The 21610-nt window shown below is 40.4% G+C and overlaps 2 protein-coding genes across 4 annotated transcripts; one reads left to right on the forward strand and one right to left on the reverse strand.

Moving 5' to 3' along the window:
• Positions 1-65: 65 nt before the first annotated feature.
• klhl35 (kelch-like family member 35) lies at positions 66-8578 on the reverse strand. 2 transcript variants are annotated; one of them, XM_064351249.1, is made up of 7 exons: positions 8332-8578; positions 6563-7547; positions 5918-6102; positions 4681-4799; positions 4085-4273; positions 2417-2605; positions 66-1785 (listed from the first exon to the last, which is right to left on the reverse strand). In XM_064351249.1, exons 2-7 carry the CDS (start codon positions 7411-7413, stop codon positions 1585-1587), a joined length of 1734 nt encoding a protein of 577 aa, XP_064207319.1. In that variant the 5' UTR covers positions 7414-7547; positions 8332-8578; the 3' UTR covers positions 66-1584. The 2 variants fall into 2 exon arrangements, with proteins under 2 accessions (XP_064207319.1, XP_064207318.1); XM_064351248.1 differs by having other exon boundaries at positions 6563-7424; positions 8332-8576.
• A 3218-nt stretch (positions 8579-11796) lies between these two features.
• Positions 11797-21140, forward strand: lrrc32 (leucine rich repeat containing 32). Of its 2 annotated transcripts, none has more exons than XM_064351253.1 (3): positions 11797-11954; positions 13379-13469; positions 15977-21140. In XM_064351253.1, exons 2-3 carry the CDS (start codon positions 13383-13385, stop codon positions 17861-17863), a joined length of 1974 nt encoding a protein of 657 aa, XP_064207323.1. In that variant the 5' UTR covers positions 11797-11954; positions 13379-13382; the 3' UTR covers positions 17864-21140. The 2 variants fall into 2 exon arrangements, with proteins under 2 accessions (XP_064207323.1, XP_064207324.1); XM_064351254.1 differs by lacking the exon at positions 11797-11954 and adding an exon at positions 12943-13132.
• The last annotated feature ends 470 nt before the right edge of the window (positions 21141-21610 follow it).

The raw sequence follows: 21610 nt of genomic DNA on the forward strand, positions 1-21610 counted from the left end.
TCTTCCAGCAGGTAATCTGTTCTCCAATTACAGGAAATATTGCTTCACTATACAGCACATCGAGATGGAGGAATCATTCATCGCATGTCTTTATTTTATTTACTGTAATCATATCTTTAGCCAGAAATGTCCCATTGAGATACATTATCTCTTCTCCCAGGGAGTCCTGGTTAGGATGGCAGCAAAAAATGGTTCACATGAAAAGCAATCTCACAGGGTCATATAAAATTTTAAAAATACATACAAGAAAATTAAGGAGAGAGAGGCATTTGAAAAGAGAAACATACAATCCATACCAATGATATCCATAACACAGTCCACATCAAGTCCATATTAAGTCAAGGATATGTGAAACAGAAACAGGTTTCCTTCAAGATTGATCATAATAGACCTTGCAAAGTATTAAAAGGAGGTAGTACTTCTAAAATAATGGTATTTTGTGGCTCATTCCATGCCCAAGGTGTGTAGAACGGGAGAGCAGTTTACCAAGCTTGGAGCACACCCTGAGTACGTTTAAAAGAATCTAACTAGTGCAGTAGTTGCTGGTAACAAGATAAAAAAAACTTAAGATGTCAGTTGGTAAATTTACCCAAAATTTGGCATTGTTGGCTAAACTACCTACTTGCATCATAAGTACATGTACATCACAATCACAGTGGAAATGTACATCCCAAGCCACCCAGTAAGTATATGGTGAGTAGACATTCCCAGAAACCACTTTTGACTACAGCAATTATGAAGAAATACCATCCTCACATACCATAGATGTATCATGAGATCACTCTCCAACATGTGTGTAATGAAATTCCAATTAGATTTTTGTCACAATCACAAACATCTGGGACTATTAAAAATGCACCAGTGCCTCTTCATTATCTTTGTAGGTCTAATGAACAAATTGTTTATTGTATTTAGCCATTGAACCCTCCTCCTCCAGGTAGTCTTTGTAATTCCTCAAAAGTACAGTGCTACTGTTCCAAATTAGTCTTCATCAGTGGAGTCCCCAGCCCAGTCAATATGGAGGCCTCCTTCTTCCTAAAGTTTCTGACCATATAGACCCTTCATTAATTTTATGGAGGACATAATTGTGGCCATATTCTGCTTTGTTAAAACATAACCGTGCAGAAAAACACTGAAGTTCTGCCTATTGTGTGTTCAGTTTTTTCAACTATTATGAAAACTCAAATTATGAAACGAAATATTAAAAATTCTACCTACCATTTGCTCTAGCGTATCATACTCCCTGTAGGCAAGCAATGTGATTCACAGATTTCTTTCAGATTTGACAGCAATTTTAACAAACACAATTAAATTAAATACAATTAAAGTCTGTAATATGGTATGTCCTGGAAACACTACAGAAAATCAGGGGCCTATGTGATTAAATAAATGTAGAAATAAACACTGATTTGCAGGACATGATGTTCTCACAGGCACAAAGTTGGATGCTACAGTTAAATAGTTCAGTTTCTGTTTGTCAAACTAAGCAGGAGCAGCTCACTATGCAGTGTTCCCCTGCTGTGCTCCTGCAGGAAGGCCCAAAGGAGCCAGTGGAGAGGTAAGGCACAAGCTTACATGGCTCTTTCAGGAGGTGGGCTTCTGGGAGAGCCGCTGGGTAATGGTGACACAGCCGTGGTAGCTGACACACCTGGACATGGCCGACTCCTCCGCCAGCTGCCCGCTTTCCGGACTGAAGACCCAAACCTTGTTGGTGCCGGCGCCGCGCTCATCACGCCCTCCCAGGATGTAAACATTCCCGTCACACACGGTCAGTCCGCAGCTCTCCTGGAGGACAGAGGGAAAGCCAGGTGCATGGGTCACCACCATGAACACAAGCAACCACATTGGTTTCTAATGAAACTGTTTATATGAAATGTCAACATAAAGTTTTTCTAGGCAATCACCACAATCTGTCAACAACAAAGGCACTTTATAGCAGTAATGGGAAGGGAAGGCTTCACAAACCCCCCCAAAAAATTAACATAACCACTGTACTCTATCAGTGAGTCACTAATTGTAAGCTATCATTTTGTTCTGTGTAAACAGAATTTTGAGCGCCCCAAACAAGTCAATTGAGTTTTACCCATTGTTGGACTCATGAAACCTCCCATAACCACTTTAAAGTGCCTGGATGTTTTGTTGAAGAGATTTTGGTGATTGTGTATGTCTACATTTTCTGCAGCTATATAACTATTGTCTTATAAGCTGATCCTGGGTGAGACTCCACATTCTATTCCTGGTCATTGAAAAGACCAGGACTTAAATTTGTGGCATAGGATGAGTGTGGGAACCTTGAGGAGAGAACTTGCATAATATGGAAATGGATGTGGAATTTCCATATTATGAAAATACGTAGTCATGAATGTAACGCATTTCTTTTTATTTTGTTTTAAACGGTAGTGTTTAGTTGACTTACCACTTTCATTGGTAAGTCTGCAACACTGCTCCAGGTGTCGGTTTTTGGAGAGTAGCTGTGTATCTTGTCCAGGAGGCCCCCGATCACATAAATAGTGTTGTTGAGCGCAGTGGCATTGGTGCACCTTTGAGAGAATGGACTGCGCGCCACGTAATTCCACACATCCTCAAATGGATCATAGCACTGTACCTGGGACAAAAATGATAATGGAAACATTTTCAGGTACAGTAGTGTTTCGCCAACACTTACGCATGTGATCAACATAAAACTCTGTCCTAAAGCCCCCTTGTGCATGCTGGCTTTTGCTGTAGCCAATCTTGATTAAATAGAGTTGAAAAATTGTTTAATAATTTAAAATACATTTTCCTTTCCACACTTTCAGAATTTACTCCTTACTAATTCCACCTATATACCTGTATAGATATTAAAAGTGTCTAATTAATTGGTTGTAACTCAGAGGTTTCCTAAAGTTTCAATCATAGTTGGTACAAAACAAGCATACCCTGGAGGCCAAGGACTGAGTCTGGAAAGACCTGACAGCCGTGTTTCCAGATCAGTAAAACAAGTTCCAGTTAGTTTTTGAGACTGGTGTTTATTCAGGCATACAGTAGATGGTTTCAACCTTGATGTGACAGAGCATGCCTGTTCCGCTCGGAATGAAGCCTGGAATGTGTGTTTGTATGACTCTGTGACGGCACGCATCTGCGTGTGCCTCCTCTGAAGAAGAGCAAAACCACTTTGTGTCTAGATCTGCAATCATCTCATGTTTGTTTTTTTTTGTTTGTTTTTTTTTTGGTTTATATTATTCATGACATGCATGAATGTCAAGAGATCTGGAAGCAAAAGCCTCTGAAAGTCCTCATCAAACACTCTTCATATTTTAATTTTATCTCAGATAGGGCAAGGAATAAATGAAAGGTAAAAAATAAATTCTCTGTACTGCACTACTTGGAGAATAACATGTCTATTTTATTCAATTTATGGAAAAACCCAAATGTGCTGAACAAATGGGTTCAACATATTTGGGTCTGCACTGAATTTGTTACTTGGACTGAAATTATATAGAGCAGAACACAATAACTTTGCTGTGTTTAGTTCTGAAAATCCAAACCCATGTTTCACATACATTGTTGAAAACTCCTCACCCCCAACAGTGCATACTAAAAATAAAATTTCTACCACTGGCCCAACTTATGGTTGAATCATATTTTAACAACAATTAGCAATTTATAGAGTACTTAGCTTTTGGTTACCACAGGTAATTCAGTTAGCAATTTCCATTATTTTTGTTCTTATACACTTGGAGCAATGCAACTAAATTATACTGAAAACATAATGGTACCCATGAATTAAGCACATTCTTGATGAGGGTGAAGGCCTGGTTTCAGTTTCATTACCAGCTCATTTTATGTGTTCGTTTCCTCTGCTGATATAGTGGGTTTTTTCACAATATGAAATGAATGAGAGAAGAGATGTTTTTCCGGTTTTCGAGTACCCTGCACATTTCAAGTGCAGCTGGATAAACAGGCTGCCTCTGGTATTACAGAGGATTACACAATGATTAGTTGGAACCACTCGGCAGCAATTATGGATTAGGTTGCAAATACAAGTATGTGACCATAAAAACAAAGTCTGACAGCGGACGGCATGCCGAGAGGAAGGGCTCACCTGATCGGTGTTGGAGTCATCGCTTATTGCCCCTCCAATGACGTACAGCTTCCCGTTGCAGGCGACCACCGCGGCGGAGCTAACCGGCTGAAGCAGAGGAGCCACTGCCTCCCATTTGTTATCATAAGAGCTGTAGCACTCAACGCTAGACAATCTCTCATGACCATTGTAGCCACCAACAGCATACAGCTGCAACCACAAACATGCACAGTTAGTGCTCCCTCTGCCACATGTAATTTTTTAAAAATAAAACCAAATGCTGTATTACTATCAAGCAGAAAGAAAGAAAGACTCTTGCTGCTACTGCTACTGCTTCTTAAAGTGCCATTATGTGCTGGATGGTAAAAAATCCATGAGAAACATGATGATGATGATGATGATGATTATTATTATAACTGTTATTATTAGTAGTAGCCCTAGTAGTAGTAATTTAAAAATTAATCGTCATCATCATCATTATTGTTCACATTGTAACAATTATTATTTTTTAGTTTTATTATTAATAGTAGTATTATATCCAACCTATACACCTGATGTCTGCCAAAGAAAATATGAACACATCTTCTAAAACGTTTTTTTGATGCACAGGTTTTTACCTTTCCAAGGAGGGCGGTCATTTTGTGGCGCCACCTGCCCTTTGTCAAGGAGGCAACGCGAACCCATTGGTCAAGCTGTGACATGTATCTCCACACATCCGAGCTGTTGAGCTGACCTCCTGAAAGAGGAAAGCTGCGTTCAACAAGAATGCTCCCAGTCTCGACATCAGGGCCAAGTAGGGTCAACGTAACTGCATCCAACTTTGAATCCTTAGCACACTGATATTAAAACATTTACGGGTTTTTAATTTCTTTACCTTGTTTCTTAATGCCTGCCCCTTTCATGTTCTCTCAGGAACATAAATTGATTTCTACCTAAATCACCAAAATTGTTTTTTTACCACTAGGTGTAGTACATTGTTGCTTTAGGAGTTTGAGGAATCTGTGAGATAAAGCTCTGCCGCCAGCATCAAGGAAACTTCACTAAATTGGTTACGATCTCAACAAAAACATTTTTTTGAGAGATATGATCTGATCTATCCAAAGCAAACAATAACAAAATGTAATCTAATTCATGGGAAGTCATAAAATCACTTCCACAGAACTAAACCTTCCTCAGAAATGAACCTTACTTACGTCACACTATTGCCAAATTTAACGACAACTGAGATGTTTCCTGCATATTTTTGATTTTAAGTTTTGTTTGTTCACAAAACACAAATTGTTTGCCGCCTCTCCGTAAACGAACTACGTATCATGGATTTGTAGAATGTAAGATCATTATTGTATGTGATCTATTATATACAAATGAGATTGTCGGGTCACACGATAGATTCATTTGACTTACAATGGCATGCATGACAATACTGCATAAGGTTATAGCAACTGTTGTACTACTGTGTATGACCGCTAGACTGTTCCTAGTAATAGGCTGACCAGACCTTCCATCTTTTTTCCCAGAGAGAACCGTGTTCCAACGTCTTGTCACGTGTCCTGACTTAATCTGAGAAAGTCTTGTGTTGCCACCTGCCCTTTGTGACCCGTATTTCAGTTGTACCATATTTCAATGGGCTTTCAGTCTGTAATTGGCATTATTATTGGTTCTTAATGCGTTCAGTACATGACATCTGGTCACCCTACCCATTAATGATGTTGTCAATATCTGTGCATATGTGCAGATATTATACTGTGAGTGGAAAAACTTTAACAACAACTGGGAAACAGATTAAAAGCAATATATTAAAAGGTATATCATTAAGAATTTCAAGTGAACACCTCCTGTATTTCATTATTTTACCTGAAACATAGATGTCATTTTGAAGTTCACAGGCAGAAAACTCTGACTTTGCATATCCTGGAAGAGAAGGTGCTGCAGCCCACTGTTTGGTGTGAGGGTTGAACTTCTCGGTGAAAGACAGCATGGAGTATCCTTTTTTGTCACAGCCGCCGACCACCACAATCATCTCAACTCTGCTCGATGACCTGGATACAAACACACACCAAGATGAGCAGAACAGCTACACCACAAACTAATTTCCCGAAACCGTTCTGCAGCCAGTGCTTTGATTGGTGATACTAGAAGCTGCTCAGTCAATCCTGCAGAGCATTGGCCATAAATCCCAAATTTATCATTCTGAGCCAGTTTTTCATGTTTTAGCTTCAAGCCAAAAATGACTGTACATTTGAAATGGCTCCTGTGTTTATCCTATAATTAGGTATTTGCACTAACAGGTTTCGAAACAGTCTTCTCAACACTGAAGAGGACTATGTTGAAATGCCTTTTGACGAGGGTTATTTTTCTTTCTGTAGTGTAATTCCTATACAGATACTCACGTGGTAATGCTTCCGGCCAATTTTGTACCTAGTCATAGAAAGTGACCTTCTGTACCACCTCCATGAAGGTGTGTGTGTGTGTGTGTGTGGGGGGGGGGGGTTACTGTACCTTCTCGGCTGCGTTCGTGCAGAGTTCACCTCTTTCCCGAACATGTGGTACTTCCTGGCCTCTGTCAGCAGGGGCTGGCACTCCTTGCAGTCCTGGACGATGTCGTCAGCCTCCACAGTGTTGAGGAAAAAGACGGGGTCGACCAAGGGAAGCCGAAGGAGCTCCAGGAGCTCCCGCAGAGCTCCACTCCTGCCGCAGGGGTCGTGGTGAACCCACCTGAGCACAGCCTCCACCAGAACCTCCTCCCGGTCTACCCGCAGCTGCCCGCAGGACAGCAGCTCCACCAGGCACTCTTTGGTCAGGTTGAGGAACTCCTCATGCTTGTACACCTCCACAAAGTCCTGGTAGACCAGCTGCCGGCACTGCTCGGCCAGAGGGCTAATGAAGTAGGAGCTGGCAAAGTTCATGATGCTCAGGCAGTTGGAGTGGTCCACCCGGCTCTCCAGGAACTGGACGCAGGCCTTGCTGAGCATAGTCACGCCCAGCAAGTCGGCAGCCCTGAAGACGCTCTCCACGTTCTCCTCGTCCACGTCCACCTTGCCCACGTACATGAAGTTGAGCAGGTTCTCCATGGCCTGGGCCGTGACGCCCTGCAGCTGCACCAGGGGCTGCCGACTCTCCTGCATCTGGCTGTGGAACATGGTGCGAAAGTAGAGGCTGCTGGCACTCAGAGTGGCGCGGTGGCAGGGGAACTCATTTCCGTCCACCTGCAGCACCACATCCGTCAAGGTGCCGCTCTGCCGGTAAGAGTTGAGGACCTGCAGGATGTGCATGGCATGGCAGGACCCCAGACAGAAATCCACCTCCTTCCCCTGACCCGTCTCGGACTCAATGGCACTTCCATATCCCATCTTTAAAGGATCTGTGCAACAAAGACTTTGCTCTCAGGCAGCAGTGGAAGCCAAAGGTACAAATGTACCTGGTTTTTGTGTCATGTTAAAAATAGTTTCTTATATCAGGCTTGAATTATATCAAGTTATGTCATCTGAAGAAACAATAAAGATACAAAAACAATAAATGTGCACTTTATATATAACACAACTTCATTAAAAGAAGCAGGGTAATGCCCATGTTAACAAAACTGAATTGTTTGAGTGTTGAAATCATAATTATTGTTTAATGCAGATGTCGCTTTTTAAAAGCATATTTCTACTCTTCTATTTCAACACTTTCCCTCTGACAAACCAATGTCACTACCAGTCAACATTAACTTCTCTAATATGCAAACTCTGAAGGGAACAAAGAATCCTGAAAAGGGTAATCCTTTCATGTAAAATATGTCTCTACAAACATGCAAACACGGAAAAATAGTTCACACAGGACGCATTATCCCTAGATACACAAACGCAACCAACTTCCGCATACACGCCGTGTAATGGAATATACTGTATTTTAGCGGCAGCTACGTCTGCTGCGATATTTTAGAGACACCAGACAGAGCAAACGAGGAGCGATGATTCGGGCTGAAGCTGAACTATTGTTGCAAGAGCAGCTATTGTATCCGTCGTTATAATTGGTCATAATTTTAATACTAAAGCAACCGTGCACGCTTTATTTTATATTTCTTTGTCCTGGCAATACATAGTATGACTTGTCTACAAAAGGACAGTTTTTTATTGGTTTCTCTTTGTTCCAATAGTGCTATAAATTAGATAATTTGGCATAAATACATACCCGCATTTAAAAACATAAACAAAGAATCACAGACACATTCGTACTTGTGTATTTGTAAAAGCGGCATCTAAAGCAATAAGAAACAGACAATTTACCTTTGAACGTGGTTCGGATTTCGCAGAGCTTTAGCGGTGATAGCTTAGTATTATTGAGAAGCGTAGTTACTAAGTGCTACCCAATGTAGCAGATACGGTTCATAAATGATGGAGACGTGGATGGATGTCCCTTTATGAGGGCACGAACGACGTAGGCAAGACCGACGCAAATGAAGTAACCTGTCAGTTTGCATGTGCTCTGGGATCTCCAATGCTGCCGTTGCGGAATGGGCGGGGCCATTAGGTAGTAATCATTGTGCGCCTGTCCCATCTGTCGAAGACAAAGGGCTAGTGCGCTCGAATATGGCTCAATGCTACCTTGGCTTGCTTTTGTCGTAGAGGTAACTGATGGGTTCGTGGTTCCAAGTATTATTTGTTTTAACTATGAACTATTACATTAGAATGCCTTGTATGTTAGAGCGTACATATAAATAAACGGTAGACCTCTACACATCTATACATCTCTTATTTTGAGACATATATATTATCAGCCACTTTATTAGGTACACCTATCTATTACCAGGTAACTCTTTTGTCTTTGCGGCAGCCTGAAATATTTGCCGCATGGATTCAACAAGGTGCTGGTAACATTCTTTATGGAAATCAGTTTGTGCTGCCTTCATAACATCACAAAGTTCCTGCAGATTTTTCAGCTACACATTCATGTCACAAACCTCCCATTTCACCTCATCCTAAAGGTAGTCTATTGTATTGAGATATGGGGACTGTGCAGGTCATTGGAGTCAAGTGAAGTCACTGTCATGGTTGTGGAACCAACTTGAAATTATGTGTGCTTTGTGACACTGTACATTGTCCTGCTGGAAGTATCCATTTCAAAAAGGGTAGTTTGTGGTCATATGTGATTCACACGTTCAGCAACAATGGCTTGGTATGCTGCGGCATTCAAATGATGATCGGTTGGTATTAAAGAACTTAATGTGCACCCAGAAGACATTTCCCACACCATTATACCACCACAACCAGCCTGCACTATTGATACAAGGTGGGGTGTATCCATACTGTTTACACCAAATTCTGACCCTCCTATCTGCCTGTTGCAGCAGAAATTGAGATTTGTCAGACCAGGTGATGTTTTTGCTATCTTTAATTATTCAGTTTTGTTGATCATGCAACCAACGTAGTCTCATCCTCCTGTTCTTAGATGACCGGAGAGGGAGTCAGCATGGTGCTGCTGCTGTAGCCCATCCGCTTCAAGGTTTGACGCACTGTGCATTCACAGATGCCCTTCTGACTGCACACCACTCATATATTTGAGCATTTGTGGCCTTCCTGTTAGCTTAAACGAGTCTTCCCATTCTCCTCTGTTCTCTCTGATTAGCAAGACGCTTTTACCTACAGAACTACTGCTCATTCAATGTTTTTTTTATTTATTTACCACACCATTCTCTGTAAACTCTAGAGACTGTAGTGTGTGAAAATCCCAAGAGGGCAGCTGTTCATTCTTGTTTTTCTTCAGCCTTGACTAAGCAGGATGTGCATACATGTTAGTTTGGTTGATTCCTTTGATTTATTATTAGAGCAGAATATTGTCCAAATGTTTGAGAACTAAAATGTTGCTTGTATGACTTGCATTATTTATTTGTGAATGCATTTGGAGGGAACCATAAATTTAACAGTAAAAAAGATACGGTTTCATAGGCCATTAATTGCCAAAGTAGATTGACGAAAAACAAAGCAGTTTGTTTCCCAAAGTTGCTTTACTGGTTTGTTAACTTTTTTAACCAGAGAGTAGCAGGATGCTGCCAATATCATATTTTCAGTTGAATTCCAAAATTTGCCTGTTAAATATTTAACTTGTGATTCAGGTTCTTGTTTAAAAACATCAAGTTGACTTTGAAATTATCACTCAGTGCAACAAGAAAACCACAGTGCACACTTCTCTAACATAAAACCATCATTATTTCGAATCATTTCATCTGATGAACTTTTTCTCCAGTATTTTGGTTCATTGTGTTTTTGCTTGGTATCTGACATTTTTTCCATGGCAGTAATCAATTTTAAAATAAAATTCCCCAAAAACTAAACATTTTCACACAAATTTATGAACCCTGTTTATTGTGAGATATGATAATGGTGATAAGGCAGTGTTTCTTTGCAATGAAAATCTAATATTACATGTACAATTACCACTGCCATACTATACTGTACCTATAGTCTTTTTTGCATATGTGTTGCCGTCTATGCATAAATTACACTTCAATAAAAATCATTGATTGATTTTTCTTTTCATTTTTTCCCCTTTTATTTGAGTTACTATGCCTACTGCTGTTACGTAGCATGACTGTAAAGACGTGCGAGGGGATCAAGCCTTTGTGTTATGGATCCCTCCGCTAGAGGGAGACATTGATCGTACTATTGTTCTTTGTGCTCCACTTAGGCGTCAACCATGGCGTTAACATACAGCCTGGAGTAAATTATTTCTGCACTGGTGTTGACTAGTTGGCAGGCCCTGGCAAATGTATCGTAACATTACAACTGCATTTCATGACAGTTTCATGACAGTGGATGCATGGCAGTTACGAATTAGCGCCAGTTATTTATCACTGTAATCAAAATTGTGGTCTTCATTCCTGAAAGTATATCATAACTAGCAATAACCATGCAATATACAAAGACACAGGCCTAAAAATCGGCCATTTATCATATGCATTTGGCTGAATTTATGCGATCTGATGGTTCAGCTCACCATTAATTGTGCTGGATGTTGCTTAGCCGATAGTGCTTATTAACCTGACCACATATATGCATTATTAATAATACTATCTATTTTATATTGAGTTCTGGTTTCCTCGCACTTACGTAATGAATGACTTTTGAATGTATGAAAAGAAAGTAATAACGATCCCAATGGATCACAGGTGGAAATCCCAGTGAATGGGACATCTCCCGGGAATCTGGGAATCCCCAAAGTGTCTATATATTACCCACTGGTGTATTCGCCACAAGCACAGCACATCGCGTCCTGGTGGCTACAGTAGGGATTCGTTCTGAATGGATAAAGAAAATACCGAACTCGATCGAACGGTTGAAGTATTTACTTTGAATTCGATATTGCCCTCAGGTAGGCTATGCAATGTTCTTCTGTTATGGTTTTGTTTTGCATCCGTGTATATATAAAGCAAATACCAGTTCATAAAACTAGCTTAGTTTTATTTACTGTTAACATACGGTTTTGTGCTGAGTGGTAGTTGTCATTTTGTTTCTTTAAGCCAGTAGTACTGTAGTTTCTTACCCTAGCCTAGAACTCAGAGAACTGATGATTGTTTTAAGTTCCTCTTAGTGGTCTTTAAAATGTTCATTGGTTGTGGCCTATTGCATTGAAGCCACCCCTATTGAACTGCAGCAGTAGCAAGGAGCGAGAGAGAGAGAGAGAGAGAGAGAGAGAGGACTTCCCAAATAAGGAATTCCTCCCTCTCCAAAAAAAAAAAGAAGGGAAAAACAATAATGCAGGATATTCCCACAGGATGTGTTAGCTGGCTGCTGGAGCTGAAAGGTGCTGGGCTGAATCAGAGTTAGTAGTACTTCTGTCAGGGAGGATGTAAAAGCACCGCAGCAGCAACATGAGCAGCTCAGTCCGCAGGAGAAAGTAACACCCACAAGAGGTAAACTCGGACCGCCGCAGTCGCCGAGATTCATGGCTGTAGACAGCGTGGTGTTTTCCATGTTTTTCTGAATTCAAGGAGGCTGTGGATGTAGGCAGTGCCACGGCATGTGGATATGTTGAGAAAAAACAGAGGACTGTCTGGGCGTGGGAAAGGCATGGAGGTTGAGAGGATTATGCTTCCATGGATGCCAGGATGCAGAGAGCTATAGACAGAGAGTCAAAGAGAGGGAGATGTGTGAAGAAGGACTGCCAGTGTACATCAATACCAAAGTTAGCCAGTGACAACTTTGCATACGGCAAAAGCTGTAGAAGGATGATCTGACAGGCAGCATTGTGGTTTAATTATTACCCATATTCAGGAACAGCATAGTCATTCATTTAAATGAAGTGACTGTTTTCTTGTTCGTTTTATGGTAACAGTTGGTCTTCTTCTACTTTTTGTGTAGTAGAAAAAAACTACACTATGGATTTTTTACTTGAACAGATTTTTAAAGGGTACTATTATGTCTTTAAGCAGATATTTTTCTTGAGATTGTACACTGTATTTGCTGTATCCTCCTGTCCACATAATTCAAATGGAGTATGTATAGATAGCCCAATTAAAGCAATGTAAAATAAAGTCTTTTTGTTTAAAGAATCATGAAGGAAATGCTATTGGAAAGTTTGATGACTAGTCAACAATGTGATATAAAAGTTTAGATCTTTGCTCTGGAATCTATTGTATTCTTAGCTATTTAAGTATTTTCCTTTGTTTCGTTATTTATTTTTTATTTAATAATAGTCATGAGTCAAAAGGGGAACAGTAGTTAGTATTGTACACTATTTTTGCTCATAGTGCAACAGTTAAGCTTTCAGTCCGGTCTGTGGGTGTTTCCTTTTTACGTCATACAAGCATAATAAAGAGTGACAGTGGAAGAAACATCACTAAAAATATCTATGACGTAAAATGATGTAGTAGGATATTAAGGCACAGTGCTGAGCGGACTTCGTCCTTAGGAGTTTAACATGTGTAACTCCATGTTAGCTTAGTAGGTATTTCTGTAGGTATTTCTGTTTACAAGTGCACATGAGGTGCTGATAGCCTTGTAGCATCTGCCTGTGCAAACCTCTTGAACTTGAATTTGTTTAACATTGCTGGCATCACCATTCAGAACATTTTAAATTCCTGAAATACTGGTATGTTGTTAAACATACAGTAACTAATTGTATCTATGGAACGTGTCACAATACATCCAGTCTAGCATTTAAGTAATCTAACATGCTATTTGCCTTGATATGGAAGAAAAATGCTTCATAATAACAGTGTTGCATGCTTAGACTTCCGTGTGATTTCTGATTAAGGTGGTGTTTCCTCTGTTGTGAGTCATATTATTCAGTCAGAAGTGCGTAATCATGTTCTTTCTGCTCCTCTCCTTCTGCTAGCACGATGGGAGCCTACCTCTGGTTCTTCCTGGCCTTTGTGCATGAAGCGACAGCAACCTTCCGTCCACGCCAGCCTTCGCTCTGCCATGTGGTAAGTGTACCAGGCAGCACTCTTGGTTGCCAGTTCTGCCACCTGGCTGTATCTGCGGTGAAATGTCCAATTCTTATCTGGCGGGGACAGTATTCTTTTTGTAATATCTCTTTACGGCTCAGGTGAATGGATTCTCTGTTCTTTGCATGAATGGGTTTTTGGTAACTGAGGTTGTAGAGCCTGATGAAATCTGTCTTATTGACACTTGAGAGCCATCAATGAAGCTGTATAACCCTGGAGATGTATAAGGCACACCATTTAATTATGTGGTATACTTCATGAAAGCAGTCCAATTGATGTGTAAATCCCAAATCTGAGAATGCTCTCAATACTTTGATGATGAATGAACAGCATTTATTGGTTTACCTTGACATGATTGCATCTGCTTTACCAGATCATTATGATTGTTGTATTTTATGCTGCTTGTTACACTCAGCAAAACTTGTATTATTTATAAATTTGTCCAAACTGACAGTGTTTTTCCATAACTCTGAGAATGTGTTGTTACACTGAATGTTTGCGAGAGAACAGTGACACACTTTCTTGTTTCTTCACTTTCTTGAATTTTCTCTCCAAAAAATCAGAAGTAAAGAGCAAATAAAATAAAGCTGTAAACAATTCAGTCGCATTATAGCTGATATTGCTGGCATGTTTTTTTTCTAGGACTAATGTATATTCATTAGCTCCCAGAAAATAGTTCAAGATCAACTGATCCAAGTTTATTTAATTCAGAAAACGAGACAGTTATAGTAGTAACACTTACATTGTTTTGGCTGTTTTATTTACACCTTGATCCCTGGAATTCTGCAGTGAGCGTTGCATCCTTTTGTCTCCTCTGAAAAATCTAGTGGGCTTTCAAGGTTACGTTTGTCTGTGATAAGAGTACATCATGTGAGTTGTGACATTTATCGTTGTTGGACAGTGTAGACTTCCGTCCTCAGAGTGGCACTGTAGAAAGGCGCAGGTTTGGCATGAGGATGTTGTCTCTAGCCTGGGAGATGCTGTGCAGTACAGTAACCTTGGCTAGCTTGTTGAGCTTCCAGCATGCTCCATCCAGAACCAGTGGATGATGAATGTGTGCGAGTGGCCCAGCTGCTGATCCAGCTCCGTATTTGGACGAAGAGGCTCAGTGTCTGAAAGCCAAATGGATTGAATTAAATGCAGTGCCTGGGGGGCAGCTCTCCAGAAAGGAATGTTCTCACTTTCATGTATTAATGTGGAACTCAGTTGTCTTTTCGTAGGCGAAAAAAAGACGAAAGGGCACACCACACTTCTGTGCATGTTGTCAAGGTGTCCTTTGGTGTTTTCCCCTTATTTGGTTGTAAGGCTTAAAAAAGGATAAATAGAAATAATTTTAGGTGTACAGTTTCAATTACTGAGAATTAATAAGAAGAATGTAGGCAGAACTAGGCAGCTAGTCATATTTGAACTAGACATTAAGGAGGATTTTATAGTTATTTGCTGCGTGTTTTTTCAATGATTGATTTAGAATTAACAGTTTTTTAGTCTAAAAATTTCCTGTTGTCAGAGGTGATTACTTGCAGAATAGACTGAATGTTTTTGCTGAGTTATGTCTGAATATCTTCAATAATTTGTATGAAATATATTTTTTATCATGTTCATGATCTGTCTTGTCCTACAGGTCACCCTTTTAGGGAATAGATATATGAACAAATAGTTAATTAACTCAAGCTTGTGGTTTGCTCAAGATGCTCAGGAATGCATGCTGTTGACTTCAAAACCACAAGCATGCCAAAACAATAAATTTCACATTCTCATGTGTGTGTGTATGCGAAGTTTATGGGATTTATTAAGAGTGCACACAAAGGCAGCATGGTTTTAGTTATAAATCACACTGATGATTGAAAACAATCATAGAATATGGCTCCATATAACAAATTTGTATCCAGCTCAACGAGAAAGCATGCAATAGCCGTTTTATCAGATGAAAAAACATTGAGATTCTCCTCACAGGCAAATATTATAAGTGCAGTGAGTAATAAAACAAAAATACTGGCTAGAACAAGTTTCCTTAAAAGGGGAAGATTTTCAGATGCATCCCCGGACATGTGTGTGTGACGCCCACACGTCTGCCATTCATATCACTTTGTTCATGAAAGATCCACACTCAAAATTATTTACTCTTTTTCAACATATTGCCTTTACCGGCACAATGGTTGTATATGCTGTTGCAAGTCAAAAGCTCATTTACAGCTTAACCTTACTTCCTGAGTAACTTGCTTTATGTTTTATTTAGGGTATAAAAAGTCACCATCAGCATAAAAATCAGTTTCACTGAATGAGGGAATATGTCATAACATTTTAAACTTAAGCCTAATCTCATCTTGAATTTCATGTTCTTTATTTACAGGATTATGTTAACCTGTATCTCTGTCTGCAACCTAAAGTACTGCCATTAAGAAACAGCGCAATCCACTTCTGTTTAAAATGAAATGAATGTTACGAATATCTGTGTTCACATAGCTCCTTCTCTGCTCTGCCCACAGGTTCAGAATAATGTGTACTGCAATGACATGAACCTCAGGACTGTCCCAGCACAGTTGCCCCCAGACATGCACACTCTAGATCTATCCCGGAACCTCCTCCAAAATCTCACCCAGGAGGTCCTGGCCGTCTACACCTCCATTCACCACCTCAACCTCCACTCCAACAAGATCCAGTTCATACAACCTGGCCTATTCAGAGACATGATTAACCTCCAGGAGCTGGACCTCTCCAAGAACTACCTAGACATTTTTGCCATGTCGAAAGCAGAGGTCGGGCCCCTTCCCACAGTAAAAAGGCTCAGCCTGTCAGGAAATGGCCTGTATTCAGGCATGACTGATTACTTTCTGCATGATGCCCCATCCCTCATGAACATCTCCCTGGATGGGAACAGTATCACCAAAATCAGCAAAGACACCTTTTCTGGTTCCTCGGCCCTGAGGAATGTTGACCTGCACAACAACGTCATCTTGGAGATTGAGGAAGGTGCATTTGAGTCATTGGCAGACCTCTCCGAGCTCGATTTGTCCATGAACTCCATCACCTGCATCACCGACTTTAACCTCCCACAGCTGAAGCTGCTAAACCTGAGCAGGAACAGCCTGGAGTCCTTTCAGACTGTAGATTCTGACTTTCAATATGAGCTCCTGCACCTTGACCTACAAGAAAATAAGATTCACTACTTTCCTGTCCTCCCAAAAAGGAACAAGCTGATCTACTTAGACTTGTCTAGAAACCTGATGAGGAGCGTGAACACGACCAACATCATGGAAGACGCACTGTCTGCCAGCCAAAATGCCCACAATGACCTCCCGAGACTCCTGTACTTGGACCTGAGTTACAATCAAATAAAAAGCATTTCAGCGTCATTCTTTGGAGGTCTGGGAGCTCTTGAGTTTCTCAACCTCAGCAATAACTGTTTGGAGTCATTCTCTGTGGACCGCAACAGCCCTCTAAATAACCTGAAGATTCTCGACCTCAGCTTCAATGCCCTGCAGAACCTCTCCTTTGAGGAGAACACGCTTAGGTCACTGGAGGAGCTGTACCTGAATGGGTATGTGCTCGGCCCCATCGAGCCTTCCATTTTCCGCAGGCTGCCCAGGATCAGAGACCTTCATCTGCAGCAGAGCTATCTGACCATGTGTGGATCACACCATAGGCTGTCCCCAAAAGGATACCGGTCGCAGGCAGGCAACTGCATCTTCTTCTCCTCCATCCCCACACTGAGCAGGCTCTACCTTTCTGGACCCGGCCTGCAGTCCGTGCCACAGGGTGCCTTCCATGGGACCCCTCTGCGGGTGTTGGACCTGTCCAGAAACCCAGGCTTGGACATTCACAAGAATGCCTTCTCCGGCCTGGAAAAGTCCCTGACTCATTTGTCTCTCAGGGAGAATGACCTCTTGGCTCTGAGCACCGACCTGTCCCTCCTCAGTGGCCTGAGAGACGTTGATCTGTCCTTGAACCGGCTGACGGCCCTCCCACTGTGGAACAAGGAGTCCTCCATCGAATCACTCAACCTGCAGAGCAACAGCTTGGTCACATTGGAGTACAGCACCGTGCTGGCGCTGGAGAAGACTCTCAAGACCCTCTACCTGGGCTCCAACCCTCTCAGCTGCTGCGGCAACCTGCAGTTCCTCCACATGGTTCAGGGATCTTCCCTGGATATCCCCGACATCTCCTCTGTCACGTGCCGGTACACACAGAGCTCAGAGCGCGAGGAGGTAGCCATCGCAAGTGTGCAGCAGGAGCGCTGCGAGACTCTGGACAGGAAGAGTCTGGGCATCATCATTATCACCATCACAGCCCTAGTGCTGATCGCAGTTCTCGTTCTCTTCTCTAAATTGTGCCACCCGAGGAGATACAGACTAACTCGTAGCTTCAAGGCCTGAAAGTGCAGACAGTGAGTGAAGCAACAGACACACGGTAAAGCGTTAAATCAACTCTGATAGAGTTTATTTTACTCTGATAGAGTACATCTGATCCCTCTTGGACTCCATATAAAATAAAATCTATTGTGTGAGGTCGTTGCCTTCAGATAATTATTATGAGGCAAGTAAATCGAAAGCATTCCTACCTATATAATTTGAAGTCCCCCTGCTTGGAAATTTTTCATTCTGAAAAATCAAGTCTGAAAAAATTTGTAATTTGCACAGCGTGTTGTCTGCTCACCATTTTTGGGTAGAAAGAAATTTAAATTAACTTATATAAAATATATACAGTACATTGCTGTATGACTAATACAGAACATGGAGAGTGAAATTTCTGATTGCATGGGGTCCTTCAGGTGGTTTTATTTCTATGCGTGGCCTTTTCCCAGACATGTTTAATCTTTTTTAAAAATGAATGGTTTGCACTTTAATAACTGTAAAATGGTTGGGGTTGCAACACAAAAATGTGAATATGGTTTTAATAATTTTTTAGAACATAGGAAGTCCCAAAAATGAAGATGTTGAGCAATGGACATGCTAAGTACAATATAGTTTTCTCCAAAGAGGCAATGACGATAATGTAGCTGAGCGCACAATTTTTATTTTATGGTGTCTAGACACTATTGAAGGATAATTAGTACAATTAAGCTTTGTAACTGTTGAATTTACTATTGAAAGAAAATCTATCTGTCTTTCAGATGTGTAATCCTTACAGGACATTCACGTGGAAATTGATTTTGCTTTATTTTGAGGAAATGTGTTTTGTGTGGAGGTGGTGTATTCAGGATTTAAGGTTCAAGCAATATCTCCAGAGAAGCCTTGATGTCAGAACACCTGCAGAAAAAATGTGGCCTGTTTGTACAGCTTGTAGGGCACCGCAGATACATTTCCTGTTATTGACAGGGCATTACAAACTCATTTAACCTGCACAAGATTATTATGTGCAATTTTAAAATGTGCATTCCAAGAATGTGGTTTTCCTGACATTGCAAGCACGTCAGGTTTTCCCACTGAGATTTTCTCTGTTACCTTGGAACTTCTGTTGAGGCAAGTCATAGATTTGATTAATTAAATAATTTTTTGGATTTGGAAGCTTAAACAAAGCACATAAAGTCAATTTGTTCTGAAACAAGAAGACATTTTAATGGGTCCTTAATTCCTCATACTTATTTTGCACACAGGGGAATTGTGGGACGCCACAGTGGGAACAAATGTCTATTTTGTGTTTATTCATTGGAATTTGACAGGGATTTATTGCTAGTCATCCCTTCCATGAACTATTGCCAAATTTAAATCTTTAATTATACCTGAGAATTAGGTTTACACCACATGATCAACGTAGTATCAATCAGAACCGTACAATCAAAAATTTGAAAAAAGCTTTAAGAAAGGATGCTTTGTTTTTTTTTGTTATTGTTGTTTTTACATTTTATACAAGTTCAGGTTCTTCTGGTGTGTTTAACTATACCTGTCTGCTCCTTCTGTGTGGGGTACACAGGGTCAATAACACTAAGAGCAGCATTAAACTGGATTTCTCATATTCTGCACAGAGATTCAAATGCTTGTTCAAACAGGAGTTCCATCTTTTATAAAGATCCTTATAGTGAGAAGTAACAAGGAATGATTGACATGTTCTGTAAATGATCTATTTTTCCATTTGTTTGTTTTCTTGAAATGAATATAATTATGCCTGTACAAGTCTCATATGACAAATAATAAGTCAGTATTATTGTTGGACAATTTTAAAAGTATAATGCTACAATCAGGAAGTACAGTCTTCCTTGCTGTTTGTGTGTGTGTGTGTGTGTGTGTGTGTGTGTGTGCGCGCGTGTGTAAGGTATTACTCCATTCAGATTGTGTCTACTAAAGTGGAAAGAGGAAAGCTCCCCACAGAGGGAAGTGTTTTCTTTCCTTGTGCATATTTATAGATATTTATTTGAAAAACCATTTACACTAGAATAATACCTGGTTTGTCTTCTCACCTTCACATTTCACTGACTCATTGGACACTACTTCTGAATGACTTTCCCAGGCTGGAAATCACCTCGACCATCACACCTGAAACCACAAATAGACCTGGTTTCAGAAGGTCATTCTGTGTACAGTAACTAATACATAGTAACAGGTAGGTGTTGTTACCTGTTCATAGAAGGTGCTTCTCTCTTGATTGAGTTTTAGTGAATTCAATGAAAAGACATCACAAGAAATGTATCAGTGCAACTTATTACAGAGCATATGAAGGAAATTGTTACTATGAAACTGTTATTGTTGTGTATATGAACAAAATATTTTTGAACTACTGTATAACTATATATGTTTTGTATGTTCTAAAGTAAATTATCATTCATACAAACCCACTGTAGCTTTGTGATGGATTGACAGGTTTGTGTTTCTCAGTGCTGAGAGTGTTTCTGGGAAGATTCTTAATAATAGAATCCCAGCAGCCGTCGCTTACTGCCAGGAAATGGTTCCCTGATGATCTGGCCTTTCATGGCTTCAGGATCTGCATCCCTTGTTTTTCCCGGGCATTGGCTTGTGTGTCGTATACAAGACACAGAGCTCTCAATGAAGGCACTGCTTCTATTTTTATAACGAAAATACTTTAGATATGCTGGGCTGGCAAGGATACAGCAGTACCCCTCTGACTACCGAAAACAGGATGCAGGCCCACAGGAAGGACCTCCGAGCACATAAATATTACTGCTAAGTCACAGGCTGTGTGCTGCCCCAGGTCTGGATGGAGACACAGATGAGGATGACTGTATATTAATTGGAATACTCCCTCATTTGTTTTCTGATTTGATAAATCATTATACTTCCCTGGATTAGTTATATGTTCTGTGGGACATATGAAAACACCCACGTATGGTGGCATGTTCTGATCCCGAAAATATGGCAATTACGAAAAATACAGAGGCAAACATCTGAAAATGCACTATTGTCTCAAAAGGACGAGAAAGACAATGGGCATGTTCATGGTTCTAATGCACAAAGGCGTCTTGCAAAGCAATATGATCTCCCCACTCATGAAACCCAAATTAGCACCCTTCAAAAACTGAAGATAAACCTCCTGCCCCTTAATTTCACAAAGAATACAGTTGACTATTCTACTGAAAGTGCCTTGAAGGTTTTTGACAAAAAAAATAATTATCAGCATTCCTTCAGAATGCGATACAACCAAATGCCTTCTTTGTGTGGTATGTATGACAGTTTTAAATAAAATCCATTCATAAATTAACTTCAAAGATGCTTTCGTTGAACAATAACATTCTTTTTCCAAGGTTTTACAAGTCTGAGGCATGAAGGTAGAACATAAATACAGCTCATCACTTACATTCTTAAACAATAGATCATTCTCCAAGTACACCTGGATCACGATTTTATGTTGTACCTGAGTCATACCATCTTTCATTAATGCGGAAGTTAGAGAAAACCTGTTTTCAGAAAATCTATTTCCAGCATATACCACAAAACACTTGATAATGATGAATACTTTTTCAACATTATATCCAATACTACTGAGAAACCATGTTTTATATAAACAGATTGAATATATTGCCATAATCCTTGTGATTGCAGTGTTTCTCCACAAGATGCTAAGTAATGCATCCCTTAAAGTATAGTGTAAGTATGTCAAAGTTAGAATTCCTTACCGTTCACAATATGACCAAAAATGGATCTATCTGAGTACATTTTTGGAGCAATCCT

This window comes from Anguilla rostrata, chromosome 9 (assembly GCF_018555375.3).
Source record: "Anguilla rostrata isolate EN2019 chromosome 9, ASM1855537v3, whole genome shotgun sequence".
Lineage (NCBI taxonomy): Eukaryota > Metazoa > Chordata > Actinopteri > Anguilliformes > Anguillidae > Anguilla > Anguilla rostrata.